This window comes from Leptopilina heterotoma, unplaced genomic scaffold (assembly GCF_015476425.1).
Source record: "Leptopilina heterotoma isolate Lh14 unplaced genomic scaffold, ASM1547642v1 Lhet_78, whole genome shotgun sequence".
NCBI classification, from domain to species: Eukaryota; Metazoa; Arthropoda; class Insecta; order Hymenoptera; family Figitidae; genus Leptopilina; species Leptopilina heterotoma.
In genome coordinates, this window is record NW_025111179.1 from 291,777 (window position 1) to 312,864 (window position 21,088).

At 26.1% G+C, this 21,088-nt stretch overlaps 3 protein-coding genes across 3 annotated transcripts in view; 2 read left to right on the plus strand and 1 right to left on the minus strand.

The window, feature by feature from the left end:
• The window catches only part of LOC122510927 (collagen alpha-1(XII) chain-like), a 38,437-nt gene extending 31,077 nt beyond the window's left edge, over positions 1-7,360 (minus strand). Inside the window, exon 1 of the mRNA XM_043625891.1 lies at positions 7,325-7,360. The gene's annotated coding sequence lies outside the window, so the exon portion shown is untranslated. The remainder of the gene's footprint in view (positions 1-7,324) is intronic.
• Positions 7,361-19,098: 11,738 nt separating this feature from the next.
• On the plus strand, positions 19,099-19,713 carry LOC122510962 (translation initiation factor IF-2-like). The gene has a single exon (XM_043625928.1). It carries the CDS (start codon positions 19,099-19,101, stop codon positions 19,711-19,713), a length of 615 nt encoding a protein of 204 aa, XP_043481863.1.
• A 133-nt stretch (positions 19,714-19,846) lies between these two features.
• Positions 19,847-20,715, plus strand: LOC122510964 (ribonuclease H-like). Its single transcript, XM_043625929.1, has 2 exons — positions 19,847-19,892; positions 19,934-20,715. Exons 1-2 carry the CDS (start codon positions 19,847-19,849, stop codon positions 20,713-20,715), a joined length of 828 nt encoding a protein of 275 aa, XP_043481864.1.
• The last annotated feature ends 373 nt before the right edge of the window (positions 20,716-21,088 follow it).

Below are 21,088 nucleotides of genomic sequence, written 5' to 3' on the forward strand. Positions count from 1 at the left end.
TTTAAGATATTAATTTTTATAATTTTAGAGCAAAATTAAAAAAATTAGATAGTCCGCCATCTTGAATTTTTTAGCATTTTGATGAAAAAAGTACAAATTTATTATTTTCTAAAAATTAGTAAATTTTTTTCACTGAATATCGATAAAACAAGTAAATTGGTTCAATAACTAAAAATGTAAGAATTCCTACTTAAGAAACAATGAATGTTTACTTACATCTAGAGATATTTTACGTATCAAACAAAAGTTAAGTATTTATTTTTATATAAATTAAGAGAAAAATTTTAAATATCTATTAATCCGACATTTTAAATCAGAAATTTTTAACTTTTAAAAAAATTAATATATTTATTGTTGCCATGATAAAAATAAAAAAATTAGTTAGTCCGCCATCTTGAATTTTTAATTGTTTATTATTTTGATAAAAAAAGTACAAATTTATTATTGGCAAAAAAAAAACTTTAAGATATTAATATTCTCAATTTTAGAGCGAAATAAAAAAATTGGTTAGTCCGCCATCTTGAATTTTTAATTGTTTAGTATTTTGATAAAAAAAAGTACAAATTTATTATTGGCAAGAAAAAATACTTTAAGATATTAATATTCTCAATTTTAGAGCGAAATAAAAAAATTGGTTAGTCCGCCATCTTGAATTTTTAATTGTTTAGTACACGGAAAAAAAAGTACGTGAATCCTTCCTTGAAAGTGCTTGACTTTTGGATAGGACACAAAATTCAAGGCTGTATCATGTACTTTTTATTAAAAAATATAGAAAAGTCCTAGAGTTATTCTAGTACTAGTATGGGCAACAGTGTTTTTTAAATTTTAACGAAAAGTCATTTGTTAAGTTTTATAAAGTACGTGAAAGATTAGTTGACTGCGCTTGAAAATTCTGTGGAGCATGCGCAGTGTGCGTTGAGCGTTTCTACCCAAGGTAAATGCCAGCTGATCGTCTGTTTCCATTTGTGTTAATTTCAGATGTGAATATACTATTATTTTATGAAAAACAAATAGTGTTAATATATATTTGTCTTCAAGAATTGACTTTCAAAAAAATATTTTTTATTTTGTGTTTTTCACAAAACAGAATGTTATGTAAGTATCAGTTTTCAGTGAAATAGCATGTCTCAGAAGTCGTGAAAAATTTCACCATGTGGTATATAAGAACAATTCGAAATGTGCTTTTAAGTGTTAAGTGTGTGTTTTTATTTAAGTTATACGCGAATATATGTGTGTGTTATAGGTTAGTTCATAAGTGTTGAGGAACGTCGAAAAGTGATACAATAATTATTCTTTGTTTGTGTGAATAATTATCCAAATATGTGAATGAATGAGTGAATTTCAGAAAAACTGTGTGAACAAGTGGAAATTATTTTTTTTATTTTACAATTTTTTTGAAAGTCAATGAAATTCTCAAGCAAGGTACTAGAAATTTTCATTGACTGCTTTTGAATAACTCTCATGCAAAAGTACTAGACTGTTTTTAGTATTTTGTGTCGTATCCAAAAGTCAAGTACCGAGTCAATGAAAATTTCACGTACTTTTTTTCCGTGTATTTTGATAAAAAAAGTACAAATTTATTATTGGCAAGAAAAAATACTTTAAGATATTAATTTTCATAATTTTAGAGCAAAAATAAAAAAATTAGTTAGTCCGCCATCTTGAATTTTTAATTGTTTAGTATTTTGATAAAAAAAGTACAAATTTATTATTGGCAAGAAAAAATACTTTAAGATATTAATATTCATAACTTTAGAGCGAAATAAAAGAATTAGTTAGTCCGCCATCATGAATAAATAACTTTTAATTTTTTTATAAGAAAATAAACAAATTCATTGTGATCGAGTAATTTTTAAAGAATATTGACTTTTTAAATTTGTAATTATGTGAAATTTTTTTTGCTTAAAAATTATCTTATTTATCATTGTTCAACTAAATAATTATCTGTTATTTAATTGTTTCAAATGCAATTTACTTTTAATTATTTTAGAATTTATAATAAATGTCATGTCATGAATTCATAAATAATATTATCACACTTACCTTTTGAATGTAATATTAAAAATTTAAATTAAACACTTTACAGAATAATACAAATTTGTATTTTAGAATTCTTTCATTCCGCCATCTACTGGAGGAAAGAACGTCGAAATTTGTTTTATGGTAACACTTTCATTTTATCGACCGAGCGCTTATGGTAAATGTGCACCACGTATTATCTACAAAGCAAATTACTCATTCTTCGTATGACACCCAAAAGCAAACTTTTTACTTTTTTCATTTATTTTTATTATAATTACTAAGTTAATTAGATATTTTTCGTTTTAAATGTGTTCTATATATCAATGGCTGTTAATTTTATACACTTTTAGGTATGAACAAAGTGCAATTACACGAGTATTTTTCAAATCACCGTGACAGTGTAAAATATCACCGGAGATGACTTCAACTTTAAATATTATTTTCACATTAATAATGAATATTTATTAATAAAGTGCTAATACAAATTTCTTCAATAAATTGTCCTCTTTCAATTTTTCTATTTTACTTTGTCTTTTTTTAATGTTTTACAGTTTTTATTTACTTTTCACCGTAAAATCACCGATACAGTGATTTTACGGTGATCTCAATCCGCAAGGGATTTCCATAATGCGCACGCGTCTGCTTCTGTTCTGACAGTGTTTACCAGTGTTTACCTCTATATCTTTCGCGTCATTTATCGTGATTTCGTAAAACGATTTTTTATCATTACTCGCGTCTATTTTTTGTACATAAAATGGAGTTCTTACATACATCAAAATTGCTGGTTTCTCGGAACCTCTGGAAATATAGGTAGTCCATGTTTTAGAAATTAAACTATTTAATTATATTAGTCAATTCTTTCAGACTTTTTTGGTTAGGTTTCAATATAAATCGTCGAAATTTTTACGCACGTGGTGACAACATTTTTACTATTTTAATCGCGCAGTGTGTTTGAAAATTTACCTTTGCAATAATTTGTGTATTTAAATTTATTTTCATTTGAATGTCATAAATAATTAAAAATAAATAGTTTTTGACAAGTGTATAAAATTGTGTACTCGAAATGTATAAAACATCATCTGATTAAGTATTGTATTTTGACTCGAAAATCTAGTGTCTATTAAAAAAATTAAAATACCAAGTCGTGTTTAGTGTTTTATTTATTTATTTCATAAGTTAAAATTAATTCTAAGGTATATAAATACAAAGTCAAATATAAATATGTTCAAATACAATATTTTCCTTAATTTTTCCCTTCGTATTTTTCTTAAACATTTTCTTCATTTTTTTAAAAATGTTTTCTTTAAATATTTCTTTATTTTTTCTTACATTTTCCTTAAATTTTTTCTGAATATTTTCCTAAAAATTTTTCTTTAAATTTTTCCACTATGTTTCGTATAATTTTCCTTAAACTTTTCAATTATTTTTTCCTAATATTTTCTTTAAACTTTTTTTATTATTTTACTTCCTCACGAGGAAGCTTTGCATTCGTGACGATTTTCAATTTTTCAAAAGAAGGTTATATGGACTCATTTTCATTTAGAACATATGTACATTCAATTCTCAGCAAATGTCCAGATGTATGTATGTGTGTGTGTGCGTGTGTGTATGTCACAAAAAAATTGTGTACAAATTATCTCAGACAAATTTTGATGGATTGTCCTAAAATTTTGCAGGTTTATTGCAGTTATTAATACTTAAAATCTGACACAAGGGTTTTCAGAAATATCTACAAATTTTTTTTTATACTATTTTTTTTTAAATTCAAAAAAAATTTTTTTTTTGTATTTTTTAAAATAATTTTTTTATTTGTTAATATTTTCATTAATTATTCTCAAAATTACATTTATGACAAGAAAACGAATCGATTGATGTATACAAAGTATATATTTTATCAAAATTTATAAAATTAATAAATATTTTTCTTTTTCACAAAAAATTCAAATTTTGTATTTGTTTCATAACTTATTTAATATTAATATTAATATTTTGTTATTAATATTTTATTTTAATATTAATATTAATATTAATATTCACAAATTTCTATTTATACCTATATTGGGGAAGCTAAATGGTCATGAAGTCAAAAATTTGTTTCTCATAATTTTCTTTTACCTTTTCCTTAAACATTTCCCTTAGTTTTTCTTAAAATTTTCCATGTTTTCTTTAATATTTTCTTTAAACTTTTATTTACCTTTATATTTTCCTGGATATTTTCCTTAAAGTTTTTCTTTATTTTTTCTTCATATTTTCTTTAAACTTTTTCTTTATTTTTTCTTATAATTTTCCTTTGTCCTTTCCTTAAAAATTTCCCTTATTTTTTCTTAAAATTTTCCTTTTTTTCCTTAATTTTTTCTTGAAACTTTTCCTTAATGTTTTCCTTAATATTTTCTTTAAACTTTTATTTTCCTTTATTTTTTCCTTAATATTTTCCTTAAACTTTTTAATTTTTTAAAATATTTTCTTTAAATTTTTTCTTACAATTTTTCTGAATATTTTTCTGAATATTTTCTTAAAAATTTTTCCATTATTTTTCTTATAACTTTCCTTAAACTTTTCTTTTATTTTTTCCTTAAAATTTTTCTTAATATTTTCTTTAAACTTACCCTTAATGTTTTCCTTAAACTTTACCTTAATATTTTCTTTAAACTTTTATTTTCCTTTATTTTTTCCTTAATATTTTCCTTGAACTTTTCCTTTATTTTTTCCTTAATATTTTTTTTTATTTTTTCTTAAAACTTTTCTTATAATTTTCCTTTGTCTTTTCCTTTAATATTTTTCTTATTTTTTCTTACAATTTTCCTTAAACTTTTCCTTAATATTTCCTTTAAACTTTCTTTTTCTTATAATTTTTCTTTGTCTTTTCCTTAAATATTTCCCATTTTTTCTTAAAATTTTCCTTTTTTTTCCTTAATATTTTCTTTAAACTTACCCTTCAAGTTTTCCTATTAAACTTTTCCTTATTATTTTTTTTTATTTTTTCTTAATATTTTCTTTAAACTTTTTCTTTATTTTTTCTTATAATTTTCCTTTGTCTTTTCCTTAAATATTTTTCTTATTTTTTCTTACAATTTTCCTTTTTTTCCTTAATATTGTCCTTAAACATTTTCTTAATTTTGTAAAAATATTTTCTTTAAGTTTTTTCTTTATTTTTTCTTACAGTTTTCCTTAAACTTTTTCTGAATATTTTCCTAAAAATTGGTCCATTATTTTTCTTATAATTTTTTTTAACTTTTCATTTATTTTTCCTTAATATTTTCTTTAAACTTTTTTTATTTTTTCTTAAAATTTTCCTTTTTTTCCTTAATATTTTCTTTAAACTTTTATTTTCCTTTATTTTTTCCTTATACTTTTCCTTAATTTTTAAAAATGTTTTCTTCAAATTTTTCCTTTATTTTTTTCTCACAATTTTCCTTAAAATTTTTCTTAATATTTTCCTAAAACTTTACCTTAACATTTTCTTTAAATTTTTCCATTATTTTTCTTATAATTTTCCTTAAACATTTCCTTTATTTCTTTCTTAATATTTTTCTTAAACTTTTTCTTATTTTTTGCCTTAAACTTGTCCTTTATTTTTTCCATAAACTTTTCGTTAATTTTTTTCTTTATATTTTCTTTTCCTTATTATTTTCCTTCATTTTTTTCTAAATATTTTTAATAACCTGAAAAGCATGGGCGGTCCTAGAAATTCGTTATTATTATTCAAAAGTTATCTTCTTGACAGATCTTAGTAGTTAAAATTGACCATGAACATTTGTTTTTTATGATGTACAAGAATGACATAAAATCGATTTTTAAATACTCACTAGTCCTTCTATTTGCCAACGATATTAAATGCTACAAAACGAATCCTCTGTAATCTGGTTACCACTCTTCTTTTTTAATATAGTCAAAATAGAGCGTGTTCAGAATAAATTTTTACGATTTGTTGCTTGGCAACTTAATTTATAGTGATGCAATATTGATCGATACATACGAGCAATGAGCAGGAATGAAAAAATATATTCCATTCTTTGGTTTTAAATCTCATCTCATACAAACAAGATTCTCGAAGGATCGCAATTTGCGATCGACTTTTTAATATTTATGCCAGTGTCAAAATTTGCGAATTGACAAATTGACAAAATCGTTTATCTGTTGTGACTACATTTTTTTCCTTAGACTTTTCAATATTTTTTCCTTAAAATATTCCTTAATTTTTTTCTTATAATTTTCCTTGAACTTTTCCTTCATCACTTCCTTAATTTCTTTGCTTAATATTTTCCTTTATCTTTTCATTAATTATTTCCCTAAACTTTTCCTTTAATTTTTCCTTAATACATTAATTAATTAAAATATTAAGGAAAAGTTTAAGGAAAATATTAAGGAACAAAATACGAAAAATTATAACAAAAAATAAAGGAAAAGTTTAAAGAAAATATTAAGAAAAAATTAAGGGAAAAGTTGAGGAAAATATTAAGGGAAAAATTAAGGAAAAAGTTACAAAAAAGTTGAGAAAAACATTAAGGAAAAAATAAAGAAAAAGTTTAAGCAAAAATTAAGGAAAAGGTAAATGAAATTTTAAGGAAAATATGTAGGAAAAGTTTATGGAAAATATTATGGAAAAAATTTAAGAAAAGTTTAAGAAAAATGTATAAGAAAAGTTTCAGGAAAAAGTTTAGGAAATTGTTAAAGAAAAAGTTGAGGACAACATTAAGGTTAAAGTTACGGAAAAAGTTAAGGCAAAAGACACTTAAAAAGTTAAGGAAAAAATAAAGAAAAAGTTTAAGCAAATATTAAGGAAAAGGTAAAGGGAATTTTAAGGAAAATATGTAGAAAAAGTTTATGGTAGGTAAATATTAAAGAAAAGATTTTAAAAAAAGTTTAAGGAAAAAATAAACAAAAAGTTTAAGAAAAAATTGGAGGAAAAATTAAGGAAAAAGTTAAGGACAACATTAAGAAAAAAGTTAAGGAAAACTTTAAGGAAAAATTAAGGAAAATATGTTGGAAATATGTTGAAAAATTCCCTTAATCTTCTCCTTCATTTTTTCCTGAATTATTTATTTAATATTTTCCTGAAACTTTTCCTTCATTTTTTCCTTTATCTTCTCCTTCATTTCTTACTCAAACTTTTCCTTTATTATTGAAATAAAACTGATATTTATTTGTTCCTTTTAACTTAATTAATTAAAATGTATAATATATATAATTTGCATTTATGAAAATAAGATACTAATTTTACATTCAGAAATTCAAAAATTTTAAATATGACTTAAAAGTTGTGTTTAATAACTAAAAAATTAAATAATTTACGAAGATTTACCTTTTCGATTTTGAAGCTCACTTTCTAAAATAAATGAACTGTCCTTAAAGAGATAGACAATAGAAAAATTTTATTAAATAATTAACATAATTTTTTATTCTTTCATTGTTATATTATAAATAGAATAAATGCTTACAGTACTGGAATTCAGAAAAGAGACGCAGAAGTTTTTACACTCTTGAAAATTTTTTTTCACTGCACTTTTCTGTAAAAATAAAAAAAAGAATCAAGAACATTTTTTTAAGTCAAAATTTATCGAAATCTTTTTATAATAATTGAAAATTCTTAATCAATTTTATTCGGTATTTTAATTATTTTTTCTTATAACCATTAATATTTTTTCAAAATAATAATAAATATCAGTTGACATAGCTGAAAATTTAAAAATAGAATTTTTTAAAGATTTTTATTAAAAAGGAGAAGAATCAAGACTCACTGGAATTTCTTCACATGACTCCCTTTCCGGTGCCGTTGGATCACAATTCAATACCATCCATTGCAGATCAATCTTAAAATAAAATACGTATTAAATTTCTGAATTTAGAAAAATGTTTATTTTATATTTTATTTATTATAAAATTTTCGTTTTCAATTTTTTTGTGCTTATTTTTAAATTTATTTTCGCTTTTAATTTACGCATTCATTTTCTTTAAATTACTATTTTTATGCTAATATTAATATTTTTTACACTAAAATATTTTTAATTTTATTTTTACATATAAATATTTTATAAAAATTTATATACTAAAATTGAAATAAATAATCCATAATATTCTTTATAGTTTGAATTTCAAACATTTTACTTACTGGCATAGTGCTATTAGCGCTAAGTAATTTTGATAAGGAAATTTTTCCGCTGACATCGATAGTTCCACGAGATTCCAATTCAGTTCGAACGTCATCAATTTGAATTTTCTTGCAATCGATGTAAAGAATGACTGTCTTAGCAAAAACACCAAAATGAATTTTATGCCAATTTTTATTGAAAATCTGCATCATAAAAAGAATTTAATTTTATAAATATAAATAATATTTTTTATAACGAAAAATTTTTATTTTTGCTTCCTCATCGAGAGAGTTTTGTAGTCCTTCAAAAATTATATAATTTTTAAAAATGCTAAACAAATTTTCCTTTATAAGAAATCAAAATCAAATAAACTGATGTGTGTGAATATATTTTTAAAAAATTTTTAAAGAATAGGTATAAAAAAACAATTTTTAAAAATTTTAATTAAAAAAAGGACAAATATATTTTTCAAAAATCGTTAAAACTATTTATTTTGTAATTTTCCCCTCCAAAGAGATCTAAAAATTGATAAAACAGAAAGTTTGCTGTAGCTCTTATATGGTTTTGGATAAATATGCCAAAATTGTATTGTTGACACAAATAAATACACACAGACACCGGATGATTTTTTAAAAACACAATTTTTGTATTTCTAAGATCAAAAAACATCGAAATTATTCAAAAAATAACAATTTGAAGTTTTTCACTACAAATAGAATCTTTCTTGAGGAAGCAAAAGTTGATAAAAATTAAACAAAGCTGTACTAAAATATTAAAATTTTAAAATACATATCATTTCTACCAAAGGAGAATAATAACAATAATAAAAATATAAAATAAAAATAAAGAAAATAATAAAAATAATAATTTTTCTCAAATTTTTTAATACAAGAAGGAAAATTTTTTTTAGCTCATATAAAATTTGAAGTATTTTTTCTATATTTTAATTCTAGTCAGTTTGTTTCTTAGAATTGCGTCAAAATTTGTGAAACTTCTATGAGAACAACTTTGGGTCTTATTTCGCGGGACAAAGGAGACTCTGAGTTTTAGGCAGTTCGAGGACCATATGATAACCATATGGTCTATACTAGGATAGTCAAGGACGACAAGGCACAGGAATTTGTCGAGTCCTATGGAAAGCGCGATTTTCCAAGGGCTGGCTTGGGCAGTTGTCGTTTTGGGTCCAAAGTGTGAAGATGGACTTTTATCTGGTCGAAAATGCGGCAGTACAAAATATTTGATTTAATTGTATGTCGATTCGTATATCCTGAGACGAACTTCGAGGAATAAATATTTTATTTATTTATTTAAAAGCTGTGTTGTGGGATTTGAGAGCAACAGATCTGACTGTTTGAGGATTACCTGATTGATGATTGGAAATTTGAGGTTGTATTATACACCTAACAGGATTTTCCACAGGAATTAAGATATTAAAAAATTTCAAATTTAAACCTTTTTTAAATTAAACAACTTTTAAAAGTATTGTTATAAAACATAAAGATATCGTTTGCTTCGGGCCGAAGACTCGGAGTGATCGATTTCTTCATGTTTTATAATAAATTAAAGATGACCAAGTAATAAAATCATTATTTTATATTATATAAGAATATTGTTACTATGTTACTTCATCAAAATTATTTTCATCATCTTAATTTAATTATTATTTTCTAGAATTTTTAAATTATTTTTTATGAAAATAATAATTGAATTCATTAAAAAAATTTTATTATTTATGAAAATAATTGAATTCCTTGTGAAATTTTAATTATTTTATGAATATAATTAAATGTTTGCGCAAGAATTTCATTAAAATTTTTATAATTGAATTCTTTGAAAAAATTTTTGGTAGATTATGAAAATCATTGAATTGAGGAAAATTTTTGAAAATAATTGAAATTTTTGCCGAGAATTTTTTTATTTCTTTATTTAACAAGTATATGGGACAAGCCCTTTCGTACATAGTACTCTTACAATCTAAAATTTGCAACCGCAACTTATCCCTTTCGTGCCCCCCAAGAAACCAGTGGATGGATTTTGATGAAACTTACCCCTTGGGGGTTTTTGGGGTCGCTGATTCCGAATCTGAGGTCAGATTTCCAAAATTCAAAATGGCGGATCCAATATGGCGGACTTTTTTTAATTGCTTATATTTGTTTGAAACTCACCACTTGGGGGTTTTTGGGGTCGCTGATTCCGAATCTGAGGTCAGATTTCCAAAATTCAAAATGGCAGATCCAATATGGCGGACTTTTTTTTGGGTGGATTTTTGACGTGATTCTCACCATATTCATTCTTCCACATCCACATCGTTGTTCGCAGGTATAATTAAATATGAGTGATTGTAAAATAAATCACATCTCAAGCTTCTATTGAATATCGATTTTCAAAATTAAAGTTCAAATTTAAAATTAGGGTATCCAAAAACCCTTGAGTAGTAAACCTACAAGCAAATAGCAATTTTGGAAAAAGTCCTCTATTTTGAAATTTGAAAATGTAACTTGTCTGATTTTGAAAAAAGTCAGCCATATTGGATCCGCCATTTTAAATTTTGGAAATCTGACCTCAAATTCGTAATCAGCGACCCCAAAAACCCCTAAGTGGTTAGTTTCAAACAAATATAAGCAATTAAAAAAAAATTCCGCCATATTGGATCCGCCATTTTGAATTTTGGAAATCTTACCTCAGATTCGGAATCAGCGACCCCAAAAACCCCCAAGTGATGAGTTTCGAGCAAATATAAGCAATTAAAAAAAAGTCCGCCATATTGGATTTGTCATTTTGAATTTTGGAAATCTGACTTCAGATTCGGAATCAGCGACCCCAAAAACCCCCAAGTGGTGAGTTTCGAGCAAATATAAGCAACTTTGAAAAAAAGTATTTTTCTCAACATTATACCTATTGTTTATAATAATTATTATAGTTCTATGTCATTTATTATTTTTTTACATGTAATAGTAACCCTAGTAAATAAATAAAGCCAAACTATTTATTGTTTTGTTGAAATGCATAAGAGTTATAACATATTTTGTAGGTGGTACATATATGTACCGGAGGCACGAAAGGGTTATATTATACAATATTAACTGTGTAATCCACGCTAAATTTATAGAAATTTTTTTAAATAATTGAATTTTTGCAACGAATTCTAAATTTTCAAAAATAATTGAATTCTTACGAAGAACTTTTATTGATTTTTTTGTTAAATAATTGAATTCCAAGGAAGAATTTTATAAAAATTATTTTAAATAATTGATTTTTTTTCAAAAATTTTATGAAAATTGTTTTTGCAAATAATTAAATTCATGCGAAAATTATATTATTTACGAAAATAATTGAATCTCTGCAAAAATTTTATATTATTTATGGAAATAATTAAATTATTGTGAAAAAAATTATAAAAAATTTGCAAATGATTAAATTCCTGCTACACTGAAAAAAAATCTTTATGGTATTATTAACTATAAACCCAGGGTTAATCTTAACCTAGTAAAGTTAATTTGGATTTCCAGTAAATTCAACCAATTTCCCTGGTGAATTCCACAAATCCAAACTTTGTAAAAAGTAACTTTGCATTCCCTGGCCAAATCAGCTAGGATAATTAGTTATTTTGAAAACTTTCTGAACTGCGTACACGGAGAGAAAAAACAAGGCTTTTCCCCGTGACTTCAATTCATGCCTTTTTCAGGAAGCAGTTTCACCGGATTTCCCGATGAATTTCTTGCGTTTAGCGGTTAGGCCACGCTTTAGCCCTTATTGGCCTAAGCTCGTTCTGCGTATTTCACATTTGCCGTTTTCATCGAGTAAATCGAAACAGATAATTAAAATTAAACTATTATATATTTGATAAATTAATTCGTTCAAACTTTATAGCTAACCTAAAAAGCCTGAAATTTCACACAAGTGGAATCAAAATTTTTTAGTATTTTAATAACTGTGCTTAAGTGTTGTACCGTTATAATAATGCTTGCTTCAATGTTATAATTTATTGTTTGTTAATTTTTTATTAATTACTAATGACATATAAATGTCTTAAATAAATAAAAATGAATAGTTCTTGACGAGCAAGTAAAATTGTGTATATATTTTCAAATAAATAAAATATCTGATTAAATATTACATTTTGACTGGAAATTCTATTTAATCTTTACTTTTTGTTTGTTGTCGGATAATAGAAATTCGATTAAGAATACTAGTCAATTTGACTATTATTTTTTTCAGTGTAAGAATTTTATCAAAAAATTTGCTAATAATTTAATTTCTTCTAAGAACTAAGAACTTCATTATTTATAAAAATAAGTGAATTATTAAGAAAAAATTTATAAAAAATTTGCAAATCATTGAATTCTTGCAAAGAATTTTATTAAAAAATTTGATAATAATTGAATTTCTTTGAAGAATTTTATTGTTTATGAAAATAATTGAATTTAGGAAGAGTTTTATTTAAATTTTACATAATCTTAATTAAATTCTTTTGAAGAATTTCTTTGAGATTCTTTAAAATAATGGAGTTTCTTTAATAATTTTAATTACAAGTTTTCAAAGTAATTGAATTCTATATGAACAATTTTTTTCAAGTTTTTCCAATTAATTGAAATTAAGCATTTAATTCTTAAATTTTATTTAAAAATTTTAGAAAATAATTGAATTTTTTTGAAAAATTTCTTTAATTTACATATTGAATACAATCGAATTTGTTAATAATTGTATTGAAAATAATTGAAATTCTGAGAAGAATCTTAATATTTATGAAAAATAATTATATTCTTCTGACGAATTTTAATAATATATTTCTTTTTAAATAATTGAATTCTTTTGTGAATTTTTATTGAAATAGTAGATATTAAAAAGAATTGAATTTTGATAAATGATTTAAATTAATTTAGTTTTATGAAGAATTTTATTCAAATTATTTTGAAAAAAATTGGATTGTTAAAAAGAATTTTATTAAAATTTTTAAAAATGAATTTTAATAGAAATTTTAAGAATAATTACATTTTTTGAGAAAATTTATTAACATTGTATTAAAAATAATTGAAATTCTGCGATGATTATTATTATTTATGAAAATAATTGAATTCCTGGTAAAAAAAATGTTATTTTTCATGAAAATAATTCAACTATTGCGAAGAAATTTATAAAAAAAAATTGTAAATGATAGAATTCCTGTGAAATTTTTATTATTTAATTCATTTATTCAAAATTGTAATTTTCTAAAATTTCAAATTAAAATTTTTTTTAAATATAATTGAAAATAACTGAACTTTGGAGAAGAATTTTGTTGTTTATAATGATAATTGGGATTTTTACGAAATTTTTTTTCAAATTTTGAACATAGTTGAATTTAATAAGAATTTTATTTTTTTTTTTAATAATTGAATTTTTCCAATTATTTGTAAATTTTCCAAAATTGAATTTTTTAGTGTTTTCAGCAAAAATTTAAATTAGAAAATTTTTAAATTCTACTATTTTTAATAGAGCTTCAATTTTTAATGAAATTTTATAAACATTTTTTAAAATTAAAACTTATTAAATTGCGCATGAATTCCTCCAAGCCGATTTTTTAAATAAACCATATCTAAAATTTTTTATTTGTTAATCAAATTTAAAAAAAAATTGTATGCAAATCTTTTATATTTCATTGTTTTTAAGTTATGTTTATTTCTTAGAAAGTATATTTAGTAAGAAAACTTATTAAAATACTAAAAATTAATAAAAATTTCATATTTTTTAATAACTTTGTAATAACGTACAAATATAAATAAATTAAAAATATATGATTTTTTATGATGAAATGAAGCTTTTCTGTTATTGAATTATATAAGTTAGTACATTGTAATAAGTTAGCTTTTATTTCATTTTGAAGTAGAATTATTTAAAATCCATAACCTTATTGTTTAAATAATCTTAATCAACAAAAGGATAACTTTGTTAATTTGTGTCATAAAATGTTCATTCTTTTTACAAAATATTTCTAGAAGAATCAGCTTAAAGTTTTTGTTTCGTGAAACAACCTAAAGACATTATTAATTGTTTCATTAATATTAAAAGTAAAACGACAATAATTTTTACATTATATATAAATAAAATTTTTTAAACTATTGATTAACATTATTTTCAAACAATTATGTTTTCAAGTTATTTCACGAAACTATATAACTTTTTATAAGCGGATTCTTTTAAAAGTATTTTGTAAAAGGAATGAACACATTATGTGAGAAATTAACAAAGTTATCAATTTCTTAAAAGGTTATGGGTTTTAAATAATTCTACTTGAAAATTAAATAAAAGCTAACTTATTATAATGCTATTTAATAACTTTCGTTTCCTAAAAAATGTGTGAATTTTACAAAACTTATCCCTTGTTTCATGAAAAAATTATTTTTTAAAATTTTGATTAACAAATAAAAAATTTCAGATATTATTTATTAAAAAATCGGCTTGGAGGAACTTTTCTTTTTTTAAATAAGGAGTAATATTCAATAAAAAAATTCTAAAAAATGTTGGGAGAACATGAATTTATTTTTAATTGTTTAAATAAATTATTTATATTTTTTTAAAAAGTAAAAAAAAAGATAATTAATTAACGGAATAACAATTTTTTTAACAAAATTGTTTTGATGTCCAGCAAACTTCTTATTTGATAGATCCAAAAGGCCACAAAAGGATCAATCTGAGGACGAAAGGAAACTTCCGAACGATGGATTTTCTCTAATAAAAAGGATTAGAGTAAATAGGAATAAATTCAACGAAAATAAAAAAAATTGAATTAATAACACCACAACCACTTAAAAGAAGATAAAAATAATAATCTAAGAAAGAATCTTCGTTCTGTAATGAAAAAATTGAAAATGAAAAAGTAGATTTTGATGTTTTCTAAAAGTGTGAAAATTTTTGAATATTTAAAAAAAATATGTATTCCAAAAATTATTAAATTTTAAGAAAATACTAAAAAAATTATAAAAAATACTAAAAGTATGTAAATTTTTAAAAGATTAAAAAAAATATTGAAGAAATTATTAAATTTTAAGAAAATATTGAAAAAGTTATAAAGTTTTACGAAAATATTAAAAAAATAAAAAAGTTTTACGAAAATAATGAAAAAATTATAAAGTTTTACAAAAATATTAAAAAAATTAAAACGTTTTATAAAAATAATGAAACAATAAAAAATATTGAAAAAATTAAAAAGTTTTAAAATTTTACATTTTTTTCAATATTTTATTGAAATTTAATAATTTTTCTATTTTTTTTAAACCTTGTAATTATTTCAATATTTTCTTAAAATTTTTGAAAATTTCATTATTTTCGTAATACTTTGTAAATGTTTCAATATTTTCTAAGAATTTTGAAGAATTTTTAATGTTTTATTAAAATTTTATAATTGGTTTAATATTTTTGTAAAATTTTATAATTGTTTCAATATTTTCTAAAAATTTAATAGTTTTTTCCTATGTTTCTTTAAAATTTAATAACTTTTCAAGATTTTCTTAAAATTATTTTAAAATTTCGTACTTTTAGAATTTTTATGGTTTTTTTTTAGTATTTTTAGTGTTATAATTATTAATGTTCAAATTACATTCTTCTACCTCTTTATTTTTAAGCTCTAAAATTTTTATATTTTTGATAATTAGGTTAATAATTTTTTATTTTTGTTTACAAATTTTTATACTTTTTAGTATTGTTAAGTTTTTTAGAATTTAAATGCATTATAGTGATTAATGTTAAATTAGTTTTTTCTACCTCTTTATTTTTATAATTAGCCTAATACTTCGTCATTTTTTTACAAATTTTTAGTATTGTTAAGTTTTTTCGTATGTTTAATCTTTTAATTATTAATGTTAAAATCCAAAAACATTTAAACTGCAATTATATAAATATTTATTTTCGTTGGATGTATAGAGTATATGTATAGTGTGTATCTTGAAAGGTATGTCATCTGTATGTAAGTTGCTGTGATAATTTGTAAATCAAAGTATTTTATTGTCTTGATGAGATGTATATGGCTTTATTTAACTTTATACGATATGTATTTTATTAATTACTGTATTTTTAATGGTTGTCCTCGTGGTATTTACCTAGGACATAATAAATATATTCTATTCTAATATTTTCTACCTCATATAGTGATATATAGTATTTTTTGTAAGAGATTATTGAAATGTACATGTTATTTATCCTAACCATCCCTATTACTCCCAGTTTTAAACTAAATGTTAAATGTAACTTTAAAATTTAATTTTCCATTATTTTTTAATTATGAGTTATTTTTCTAGTCATAATTTTTTCACTATAACAATGTAAATCATAAATAACTACATATTGACAATTCAAAAAATATTGCAAATTGATTATTTCTAACAGTATTTTAAATTATTATACAAATTTCATCAATATTGTGTATCTGTGAAATTTTTAAATTCAAATCAATTTTCGCGCGCTATTTACTAACGCATAAAGGCGCTCGCACAACTCTACTGCCTGACTGCCTGCAGGTTGTCATGGTAACTCATAAGAGTAAGAGAGTCAGAAAATTCAAATTAAATGTTTTTTCTCCCTTACTCTCATTGCGCCTGCCTGCGCAGGCAGTAGAGCTGTGTGAGTGAGCGCCTCAAGAAGACTTCTTGGAGCGCCTTAATTCGGCCGTTCCCTATAGTTGCATTTCTTTGCCACAAGCAGCGCACTTGTATCACCCCCACCAAGTAACTGTCAGCGTATGGTGGGGAGAAAGTGACGAGGTTCAGTGTTTCACCTAAAACAAACAAATTCGTCTCTAACACGGTTGAGTGCACATAACCAAAAAAACACTCTTGACCACCATGAAGAACTGCTGCTGCTTCAAGTGCGTCCGGGATACTACGTCTGCGTATAATGTAAGTATTAACAATTAGGCAATTATTAATTAATTAAATTTAAATTAAATTTAAATTATTAATATTTTAATTTTTCATGAGTAATATACAAGAATATATATATATATATATATATATATGTATGTATATATAATTTAATTTATAAAATTTTTTTTAATTAAAAATTTTTTTTTTAATTAAAAAAATTTTTTTTTTTAATTTAAAAAAAAAATTTTTTTTATTTTTTCTTATATATTATATATTTATCTTCTGATGATAAAAAAAGCAATTATTTATTAAAATATTGTTCAAACAATTAATTGTTGCTATTTTTTTCATAAACTATTTATACTTAGGGTAAGAAATTTATATTTGTTTCTTATGTACTTTATTCATTTTTTTATATTCATAAGTTTCATTTGGGTTAGAAATTTCTAATTTTTTCTAAACAATTAATTGAAAAGTTGAAAACTATAAACTATTTAAACAAGGGTTAAATAATAAATTTTTTGTTTTTTTATTATACTTAAGTGTTGAAGTTATTAAAAATTACACAATTGAGAAAAACTAAGAATTTATAATTTTAACTGTAGTAAATTAAAAAAGTCTATTTACCAATAAACGGTGAAGAAATTTGTTTTAAAGTAGTAGAATCGTTAGACGCTACTTTAAGTGGTTTAGGCCAAGGTATCTTTGGTTTCGAAGGATTTATTCCTAGCTCCGCCTTTTGAATCCCATCCGCACTAAAGACAAATTTTTGATGCTACTGATAATTTAAGGTACGAAATTCTTTTAAAATAATTAGCACGACCAGAAAATCCCTCGGCTGCATCTGAGTAATTTTCCGAAAGGAAAACTGAGATCGGAAGAGAATTAAAAGTTTTCTTCCCATCTCTCTCTGCTCAGAAGCGCTGGTTAAAGTACTGGTCACCCGTTTTGGAAAGCCCCTCGGCTGCGGTTGTAAACCTTACTTTTTCAAAAAGAAGGAGGTGTTACCTCCTTCGGAGTTAAGTCAAGAGGTCTCTTTTCCTCCTGTAATTAAATTCCAATTTTTTTCTCTCTCCTTTTTCTTCTTTTGAATAATTTTTTTTTTGTTTTGAATTCTTCCAATATGTCCAAATAAAAATGTCTTCCGGTCTATGGAAACCAAAGAGAGTCAAGAAAGCCGGATTTAAGCATTCCCAGAAATCAGGAATTAAACCAGGCTCTGAAATTTTTTACATACTTACACACCCGATAACTAAAATCCGACCAGTGTGCTCAGTTAAACCTACTCCCAGAATAACTCCGGTTGTTATTCCACCTGCTCCTGCTGTAATCACATTCGACCGGGACCTAGTAACGAACACCTAGAACAGTTATACGATTCTGACACGACTGCAGATTATGACATTTTCCACCTCAATGGGGAAATGCTCACTTGTACGCACTTGGTACAGCATAGAATTCCGACCATCGATGACCAAGTGATCCGAAAAAAAACAGAAAAACAGAAGTGGCATATCTTGGGCATCTTATTGGCGGGAATGGCGTCAAACCTAACCCCAATAAGATCGAAGCTATGAAAAATTTACCAAAACCTAAAACACAAAAAGACATTAGAAGTTTCTTAGGGTTATCCGGATACTACCGCCGTTTTATTAAAGACTACGCTAAGCTAGCTAAACCCCTGTCGGAACTATTAAAAAAGGACGTAAAGTGGAAATGGGGCGAATCGCAATGTAAAAGCTTTTTAAGGCTAAGAAAATACTTGTGTCGTAAGCCTATTCTGCAATATCCGGACTTTCAACAGGGATTTAAGCTAACCACCGACGCCTCAGAATATGCCGTAGGGGCAGTGCTAACTCAAGAGGTAGACGGCATAGATTTACGACCTTATCTTTATGGTCGAAAATTTACCTTAGCGTGTGATTTTGAACCCATTCACTGGATGTCTTATATTGATAATCCAAGAGCAAGGCTCTCAAGATGGAGACTGAGGCTTCAGGATTACCAATATAAGTTTTAGTATAAACCGAGTAAAATAAATCTAATCGTGCAGGCCTTATCAAATAATCCCGTGGAAGAAAAGGCAGCTAAAAATGATCAGTGTTCTGGCGCGAGTTCCGAGTCGGACTGGACCGATTCGTCACTAGACAATGGCTGCAGATACCGAAATTAATGACTCTACCCAAAAACCCCCGCCACTTCGTGTACTGCCTATCAAGGACAGTAAAAAGGACAATAAAAAGGATAGTGCGAGAAAGGATTCTAAGAGTGTTAACCCTTCCCAACCCAGTTCTTCTTCCACAAGGCCTCATACTAGATCGACATCCCAATCAGAGAAAAGGACCTTTTTAAAACCCAATCCAACTTTCAAATTACCTGGAGCTCCGTCGAAGGCCCCCACAACAAAACCAGGACAGCCGGCAGCGAGCCTCCAACCTAAGATCCCGACGCGAAGAGCGACAGCCCCTGGACCTTTGAATTTTAAGCCCACATCTATTTTAAAAGGACCAAAAGGAGCTGCACCAAGCAACCGATCAATGAGGATGAACGCTGACAACTTCCAACTTCCTGGTCCATCTTCAAGATCTGAGCCTCCACCCCGAAGCCCAGGAAGGCCTAAAGGCTCTACCCACCCAAAGGAATCCGACGGAGAGGAGTCCTATCGGCCTCCAGCAGCAGTAGGCTCAGTCGACCCTGATGTCAGCTGCATAGCCAAAAGATTGAGGAAAAGAACGACCTCTGCTGCCCAACCTTCAAAAGATTAAGCACTTTCCAGTTCCTCTTCAGATGAACGACTGTCTACCAGCGAAAGTGGAGAAGATCCGGACCCTCCATTATTTCGAAAAGACCATAGTGCTTTCCCCAGTGTTCCGATAAGCCCAACCCCTAAACAACCTTATGCCACCGAAAGTGATCCCAATGTCCCCGAAACTTCAGCCCTATAGTTTCCCTTGTCGAATGAACCTTACACAGACGTTTACGTAGATGGCGCGTGTGGAGATAATGGTGGAACGAGGCCAAGAGCAGGCATAGGAGTGTGGTTCGGACCCGACCACCCCCTTAATGTGTCACGAAGATACGGAGGACGACAAACCAACAACGCCTCAGAAATCGAAGCGGCTACAGTGGCGATCCATCAAGAAAGGACAGCTGGAATCAGAAAAATAAGAATTAAAACTGATTCCAAGGTTCTTGTCCAAGGCATCAAGGAATGGGTTCCAAAATGGCAAAAGAACAACTGGAAGACAAACGACAATCACCCCTGCATTGACCTCGACAAATCAGTCCAAAAATTTGAGGAATTTCTGGCCAAGAGAGGTGTCAACCCATCAAACCTCACCAATCAAACCTTGGCTTGGGATCATGAAGGAATAGACACGACACGTCGGAAGCCACATGTCTCAGAAGGTGAAAGCGATGAAGAATATTTGGAGCTCCTGAAGAATGTGGATCCTTGTCAAGACTACAACGACAATGATTTTGGAAAAAGAGTCAACGATTTTCTGAGGAACTACAACCAAAGTAGACAAAAGAAAAGACAAGAAGAAGTAGAACAACCTGTTGCCGAAGCAGATGCAAAATCCCCTCGTCCTGAAGCAACCACAGAAGTGTTGCCTTCTAGCTCAACTAGACCACCATCCAGATGCACAGTCGACTCCATTCACTCCCAATCAAGAACGAGACACCCCCGCTTTGGAAAAACCAACCAGGGAAAGAAAAGGAAACATTATGCCACGCCGATTACAATCGCGAAATTCCAACAGTGAAAACACAGTGAAGTGCGCGGCACCAATGAGCCCCTTTTTGAACTTAAAAATCCCCTATTGTGACCCCCCGACCCCATCCTCGGCGTCTGAAAATTTTATTTCGGAAGACTGTGAGCCTATCGATTCCATTTCGAAACTGTTAATAGCAACGGAAAAGATAGACATGCAGGACATTCGGGACAGTAAACTTGGACTTGCAGTTAGCATCGATGAGTTAGTTCCAATCGTCACCGTTCTTTGTGTCAATCAACAGCTAAAGATCCTTGTTGACATCCCCTTACTGGAGAAATATAATTATCAGGCATTGAGAATGCATCCCCTTCCAACTGTCCAGGAGGCAATAGGACATAAGACAATAAGAGCTTATGTAAAG